This window comes from Polyergus mexicanus, unplaced genomic scaffold (genome assembly GCF_030449975.1).
Source record: "Polyergus mexicanus isolate NDT 795.1 unplaced genomic scaffold, iyPolMexi1.0 SCAF_16, whole genome shotgun sequence".
Lineage (NCBI taxonomy): Eukaryota > Metazoa > Arthropoda > Insecta > Hymenoptera > Formicidae > Polyergus > Polyergus mexicanus.
Window position 1 is genome coordinate 5,523,052 of NW_027223336.1, and position 7,532 is coordinate 5,530,583.

General features: G+C 33.2%; 2 protein-coding genes across 3 annotated transcripts; one reads left to right on the forward strand and one right to left on the reverse strand.

Moving 5' to 3' along the window:
• Positions 1-2,476, reverse strand: LOC138940086 (uncharacterized). 2 transcript variants are annotated; one of them, XM_070308619.1, is made up of 3 exons: positions 2,279-2,476; positions 1,535-1,680; positions 1-1,460 (listed from the first exon to the last, which is right to left on the reverse strand). In XM_070308619.1, the coding sequence occupies exons 2-3, from the start codon at positions 1,657-1,659 to the stop codon at positions 71-73; spliced, it is 1,515 nt and encodes a 504-aa protein (XP_070164720.1). In that variant the 5' UTR covers positions 1,660-1,680; positions 2,279-2,476; the 3' UTR covers positions 1-70. The 2 variants fall into 2 exon arrangements, with proteins under 2 accessions (XP_070164720.1, XP_070164719.1); XM_070308618.1 differs by having other exon boundaries at positions 1,535-2,476.
• A 777-nt stretch (positions 2,477-3,253) lies between these two features.
• LOC138940126 (uncharacterized) lies at positions 3,254-5,745 on the forward strand. The gene is made up of 4 exons (XM_070308676.1): positions 3,254-3,697; positions 3,809-4,048; positions 4,138-4,629; positions 4,803-5,745. Exons 1-4 carry the CDS (start codon positions 3,503-3,505, stop codon positions 5,346-5,348), a joined length of 1,473 nt encoding a protein of 490 aa, XP_070164777.1. The 5' UTR covers positions 3,254-3,502; the 3' UTR covers positions 5,349-5,745.
• Positions 5,746-7,532: the final 1,787 nt, after the last annotated feature.

Consider the following 7,532-nt stretch of genomic DNA (forward strand, 5'->3'; position numbering starts at 1 on the left):
AAGAATAATATAGTAAAAATATAAAAAATAAGATTTTAGAATACGCATGTCTTGGTTTGCTGCTTTTGTTTCAAGGAATTCTTTTCTGATATTTGAGCGCCAGACTATTTAGCGGCGGTCTGGCCTTCAGGACTCCAAGATCAATAGTATGACCGGTGAGAGGACAGCTTTGGCACCGTTTACGCCTATAATTGGTATTGCAGGCATTCTTTTCTTGTCGCACCACGTATTTAGGAAAGTAATGGATGCGCTTTTTCTGCATCGTCGCACACAACGGCATCGTCACTACCAAATCTTGCTTATGAATTTTGCCTACCGACTCTGGAAAAAGACGTTCGTTCAGCAGATATTGTTGTAAAGATCCTGACGATCTAGACGACGTCAATGTATAACTCGAGCCATGCGTTTCGAAATAATTTTGCTCTCGAAATTTCCTCAAATCTTCTACTTCACGGTCCACAGAATCAGTTGCAAAACCGTCATCATGCTTCAAGCACCGGTCTTTTTGCTCGCAATATTCCGGCAAACTGTACATTCGTACATGTTCATCTTCGTCAAATTTCACGGCCCTACTCGGTTCATTCCTGCAACAGCAAGGACAATCTTGTTTGCGCAATTGCGTTGCTCTTTTACTTCGTGTCGGCGATTTTGAGGCAGGTCTTTCGCTTGACTTTGGTATTTGCCTCTTAGATCTAATAGTCTTTCGTAATGTTGACTTCGACAACTTTCGCGAAGACACTTGAATTCCTTTGCTCAAAGTGCAGGCGACATCGTCAAATTCGCTTCGTTCGCTTGCCAGTGAATTTACAGGTGTTCCCGGGGATGCTGGAAATGATTGGTTCTTATCGACATACTTGTGTTTATCCGGCAATGTTAGTTTTTTGTCAGGAATGGTATCTTGCATCTTCGGGCTTGTCATAAATCTGTGGTAATTGGACGATCGTGGACATGTTCGCAAGCAATCTCCCTCACCTCCAGTTTGAAATTCGCAGATTTTGTTCTGTACATTGCGAAGGAATTGAGATCTAGGCGTGTAATCGATCTTTTTAACTCTCCTGAACGTTTCACAGCTGATTGGCGAAGTTAGTGCAGGCTTATCTTCAATTTCTCTTATTAATTTAAACTCGAGTTGGCTTTTACAATGACGGCAAGGCAAGGCAGGTTTGCATTGAGAATTCAACGATGATTTTATGTGCTTCTTATTTCCTTCATAATTACAATAACATTCTTTTACTGATTTTCTAGGCACAAATTGTCCTTGCGGTTTTTTAGATGTAAGTGTTAGTTTTCCAGGGAACGTCATGTTTGGCACTGACATAGTTGTACATTTAGGACTGACACAAAAGTAATCTGGATTTAAAACAGCATTAATTTTGCTTGAATCATTGCGCAATTTCCATAAATTAGTATTTCTTCCTATACTGCCTTGACTCTTATGATTACAGCAATTTATCAAAGATCTGCAAAGAGATGATATAAATTAAATTATTTAAAATAATATGAAAATGTTTACTTATATATAAAAACCACTTACAATGTTTGCGAACGTAATTTCTTTACTTCAGCATTAATCCATTTAGAATTTTCATCAACATGTGCTAATAATGTTCGACTTCTCTTGCGTAATTTTTCTAAGCTATCATTGAATGCCTCTCCCATATATTTAAGACTTGCGATAAACTATCAGTAACATCATATATAGCAAAATTGTAAATACTTCTAATTATATTTTATTTGTACAATTTACTGTTTTTACAACAATCCAATTTATATATTAATATACTTAAATTAAAATTAAAGAATGTGAATGTTATATTATTGTAACAATATGCTACATTGGTAATCAAAGATGTTAATAAATTAGAACAAGTGAGTTAAAGTTAATTTAAACATAATATCATAAATTGAAACTTTTGCCTTAATATTTTCTTTCATAAATGCATATAGGTATATATAATCGTATTTGATCTCTTAACCTAATGTGTGTGTATAACCTAGCTTTTATTTTATTTAATATTTATTCAAAATCACTGCACAACAAATTTATCAGCGATGAAAATTCATGAAAATTATAATATGTTTATTCATTTTTCTTTTCACGATTTCCCCAACAACGTACTTAATACGTGTTCCAAAACTTCTAACACTCATTGATCGCCGTCGACATGAAGTTTACGTCCACACACTTTGGACTTTTGCATTAAAAAAAAAAAAAAAAAAACAGAGACGCTTTAGGTTTTAGATTTGCCAAATCTTGAAATATGCATTCTTTATGTACTCGGATATTAATTCGAGCAGAGGTTTACGAATCGCTTGTTCTTCTTCTTCTTCTTTCTTATCGTGTCCACATCCGATCTAATTGGATCGGTATAATCCGGCCAAGAACTGGTTGGGAGATTGGGAGTAACAAATGAAAAAATTCCTCCAAAACTCCAAAGAAGAGGAAGAAACTCAAAAATAAAGTCCAAGGAACACACGCGTAAAGCCCGTATCACACGACACATTGCGGACGCGGGTCGGATTTAGATTACGGGCTGCGAATCATCAATCATCCAATCAGATCCTTGGCTACTTCGCTCTGATTGGATGGATGACGATTCGCAGTTCGTATTCCAAATCCGATACGAGTCCGCAATGCTTAATGTGACACGAGCTTAAAGCTAGCGCCAGACTATGCGCGTATTCGCGATTCGTTTATAATTCGTGAATAGTGTGTGGATGGATGATTCGTCAAATTCAACCAATCAGATTTCTTTATACCGTTCACGAATGGCGAATTACGAATCACGAATTGCGAATACGCGCATAGTCTGGCGCTAGCTTTTAACGTGTTTAAATACGTCCGTTTCTATCCGTGGGCGTAAACAAGCGGACGGAAGTGACTATATATAAGTGGACGCTCAAGATGGCCGCTCAGGGACGATTGCAGCATGACAGAAATACTGGAGGTATCTCAAAGGCTTGGCAATTCACCATGATCTTACAATTAAAACTTATTAATAATATTTTTTTAGCCTAATACCGGCTTCTTCCTCTCACTTATTTAAAATCGATGATCGTGCGCAAAATAAGTGCTGACTGGAATAAGTTGAGCAACAAGTGGCTGTATACGGCCCTGAAAAACGTCGAAAAAAGTGGACGCTCAAGATGGCTGCGATGACGTACTACCGTTCGCGATAAAATCTATCCCCACCACCGATATGCTCTCTCCTGTCTCCTGTCTCCTGTGATTCTTTACTCATTGCGATTTGCGATCTACATACGCGTACGTATGTTGCGTACGATTTTTAATAATCATCAATAAAGTGCGCGTATTCCGTGTGCGCGTTAATGCATCACAGAACGATAGATAGCAGGTGACATACGACGATTCATCGCGAGGCCGTATAGCACGAGATGCGGCCAACCTGACCCTTATCGCTTCTCGATGGATAGATTGCCCGTTTTAGGTTAGAAACACGCACACGATTGCAACACCGTACTCCGAATTCCACGCAACATCATGGATTTATCCGAGGATCAGGCATCTCGCGACGTACACAATCGTACGTTGCCGCAGTTCTCCGAATTACGTCCTGTATTGAATGTTTCTACCAGCAATGAGAATGTACAGTCTCCGAATGAAAATGTGCAGTCTCAAACAACACAAACTTCTATCTCTAAGAATTTAAGAAATTGGACTCTGAAGCAGATACCGGTAATTTTTTTCAAGTTTTCCTTCGAATTCGTTTACTTTCTTCTTTTTATTTTATTCATCTTGTAATTTTGCAATTAAATATTTTTTTATTTCTGTATTTTCTATTTGTAGGATATAACTACATTTTTGGACTCTTGCGATTTATCCCTCATCTCGCATCTGTATGAGAATCCAATTATGAAGCAGATGATTAATGTTCCAAATTTTAATTCAAATAATATACTCGGTATACAATCAAATAACATGTCGTCGAGTATTATTGGTAATATATATTCGCCTTCTACATCACAAGCAAATGCTGCAAAACAAGAGCTAGATATTCAGCCTAGAGAGCAGATAAACTTGAATAAGGTATAATACTTAGTTTTTTTTTAATTATTTTTCTTATTATATGTATAATATATATTTATATTACATGTATATATTTATTTTTGTTGTAGGAATCTCAAATTCAATTGAATCAGCAGCAAACATCACTAGTGACCGAGTACATTCAGAAATTACAAGCTACATCTTTGCAACAGTTGATTAAATTACAGACAGAACAAGCAAAGAAACAAAAAATAGAAGAAGAAAAAATAGAGCAAACACAGAATAATATTTTAAATATACCAAGTGTTCGGAATCTTCATCAGCAAAATAGTAGCAATTTTATAAACTCAGATCAGATGATGGCCATTAATCAGAGCGATCTGAATCCACAAAATGAGCAACAAGAGAATGAAAGCAATTTGCAAACTGTACTCAAAGTAGAGCAACAAGTACAAACCGATTTGCCGAAAATTGAGAAAAAGTCGAAATTTAGGGCAAAAATCGGCGAGATTAAAGTGAGCGTTAGTTATGACGGAACTACTCTTTACTATTGTCCAGAGTGCAATTTAGGGTATCCAGACAAATCAGACATCGAACAACATATACAGGCTCATTTACAAGTATGTATTATGTATTGTATTATCTTTGGTGTCCGAGTATGCGGTTTTTGATAACAAGATTATTAAAAAAGGGATATATAAATAGAACAGTTAATTATATTAAATATTATATATTATATTATATATAGAGAATTAATTATATTAATTATATTAAATAGAACAATTTATTGTAGGAACGCAAATATCAATGTAAAGAATGTGGCGCCATGTTGAAGAGAAAAGAACATTTAGATCAGCACATGCGTGGTCATTCAGACGAGCGACCCTTTAAATGTATAATATGCCACAAAGCGTTCAAGAGAAACGAGCATTTGACAAGACATTGTGTTATTCATTCCGGCAACAAGAATTTTATTTGCACCATGTGTCAAAAAGCATTCTCACGCAAGGACCACTTAAACAAGCACATACAAACGCATTTAGGCATTCGAAAGAATAAAACCAAGGAAGATTCTTATTATATTAATCAAAAAGATACGGCAAGATTATTTGATAACAGGACTGATCCCGCAGCGATGCTAAAACAAGAAGCAACCTGCATCATAAAGGAGAGCTTATTGACTCATGAACCGACTTTTCTGGAGCATCTTCAGAAGAATCCAATCCTGCTGCATACGTTCTCTTCCCTTAAAGAGCAAATATCAAGAAATGTAAATGTGCCTCAACAAGCACAGAGCGACAATACGAACGGAAATACAAGGTATTTAATGCCATCTTAGTTGTAAATGAAATCAGCGCATATCCCAAAGCAATAGATGGGCAAAATAATGAAGATAGTTTACGAGCACCATCGAAGCCATTAGAATGATCGGAACCGTCGCAAGTAAGTAATTTCAATTTTTGAATTCATATTTTGATACTGAACATGATAAATCTAGACACTTATAGTTTGAAACAGTTGTAATAAACCAAAATATGAATTGAAAATGTACACATTAAAGAATGCCTATTGTAAAGGAAAAGAAATATAATTGACATAAATATACATATATGAACGCGATGTATATTATCAAATATATTTCTATATTATCGTGACATGTATTATCAAATATATTTCTTTACAAATATTCCCAATGTCTAATAATTGAATAAAAATGTATGCAACATAAAAATTAGATAGCCTAAGTATATATATATATATATATATATAAAGCGCGGGAAACTTTCGAGTTTTCTCAATTATATAGTACCATTGTAAGATAATATTCTATCGGCAAATTAATTTCTCACGATTCAACGATTTTTTTTCAATTTTTCATAATTGTCACATATTATTTATGCGATTCTGGCAAATGCGCTTTGTTAACACGAAATAGTCCAAATTATATTCAAAGTGAACCAAATTCCAAGTTCAACAATCGTTAAAATAAATTGCGATAATAATGGATTATAATTGTTAAATGGTAATGTTCTCTATCTGATTTAAATAAGAGAGATAAACATGTAATTATATAAATTTATTTTTCTTTGCGCATTAATTTATCTCACAGCATAAAAAATCTTGAAATAGACTTTTGAGCTTATACATATAATACCTTTCTAGAATTTCAAGAATTATGATGAAAGTAATGGATCATTTAATATATTACCCGTTTCTTCAGCAAATTTAAATTATCATGATTTATAGTAAAAACAAATTTTAGGAAGAAGGAATGAATAATTTAAGATAAATTTTTATTAAATACTGTTTATAATTTTAGTTACTAAACAGCAATAATTTTTTGGGACCTGTAAAAGTTCTTTTCTTACAGTAAAAACAAAATGATAGAATGTGTGGAGAAGATGAAAAGAAAATATGAAGAAGGATAGATTTAGATAATTACAACTTATCTCATACTTAGCACATAATTATTTCACTTTTTATTGCATTACTGATGCAAAATTGACGGATGTAACAAATATGTTTAATTATGTATGTCGCATTCACACACACATACATTAACGTATGAACTTTTTTACATAACATTTACAAATGGCCATTTCATAGTACAACATTGCATACAATTTATAACACTACGCAAATTGCGCGCGTTCGATATACTCATGAGAAGAAATAGCCTTGTCATATTTTATTACTCATGTTTTATTCAAAATAACTGGTTCTGAAAAATACATATGTCATTTTTTTAGTTATCTTTTATATAGTACTATGCAATAACAATTATCTCGCAAAATAAATGCCGTAGTCTTGTGTGTAAATACACATTCACTGTTTAAAAAACTGTTATATTAAAGACGAGTTATATACATAAATGCACATTCATTATCTAAAAACTTTCATTGTTCTAGTTTCATTATCATCGCATTTTATTTTAACGGTTGCTTGAGTTTGTATTAAATCTACTTTCTGTAAATATAATTTGGGCTGTTTCGTGAGCGCGATAAAGCGCATTTGCCAAAATCGTACAATTTGTGACAAATGCGAGAGATAAAAAGAACATCAAATCGTGAGAAGTCAATTTACAGGAAAAAATATTTTCTGACAATCGAGTACTATAGTTAAAAAGTTTAAATTTTTTGCACTATCTATATTTAAACTTCTTAATGTTTATGTTGTATATATTCGATTCTTAATTAGAAATTTAATTCGATTCTTTATTAGATATTGGGAAAATATCGACAATCTGATTTACAATGAAAAGATAATAAGAGCACGAGATATTCGTGCAAATTTGGTATCTTAATAAACTAATACATATTATATAAATAAATTCACAAAATTCGTTGAAGAAGTTAGTGTTAAACAGAAATAATAAACAATAGACTGCCAAAAATTTTGTTACGATTTACAGAATAAAATAATCATTTATATATACGTATATAGGCATTTGATCTAAATCGCCGAGAAAAAAATATTTCTTCTTCACAAATATATATTTCTCGAATAATTTTTTTATTATAAT

Bases quoted from the DNA above. Each gene is read 5' to 3' on its own strand.
- LOC138940086 (XM_070308619.1), bottom strand. From the start codon at position 1,659: ATGGGAGAGGCATTCAATGATAGCTTAGAAAAATTACGCAAGAGAAGT. The intron at 1,461-1,534 runs GTAAGTGGTTTT...ATCTCTTTGCAG, and splicing joins AAATTACGTTCGCAAACATT to ATCTTTGATAAATTGCTGTA.
- LOC138940126 (XM_070308676.1), top strand. From the start codon at position 3,503: ATGGATTTATCCGAGGATCAGGCATCTCGCGACGTACACAATCGTACG. The intron at 3,698-3,808 runs GTAATTTTTTTC...TTCTATTTGTAG, and splicing joins GGACTCTGAAGCAGATACCG to GATATAACTACATTTTTGGA. The intron at 4,049-4,137 runs GTATAATACTTA...TTTTTGTTGTAG, and splicing joins AGCAGATAAACTTGAATAAG to GAATCTCAAATTCAATTGAA.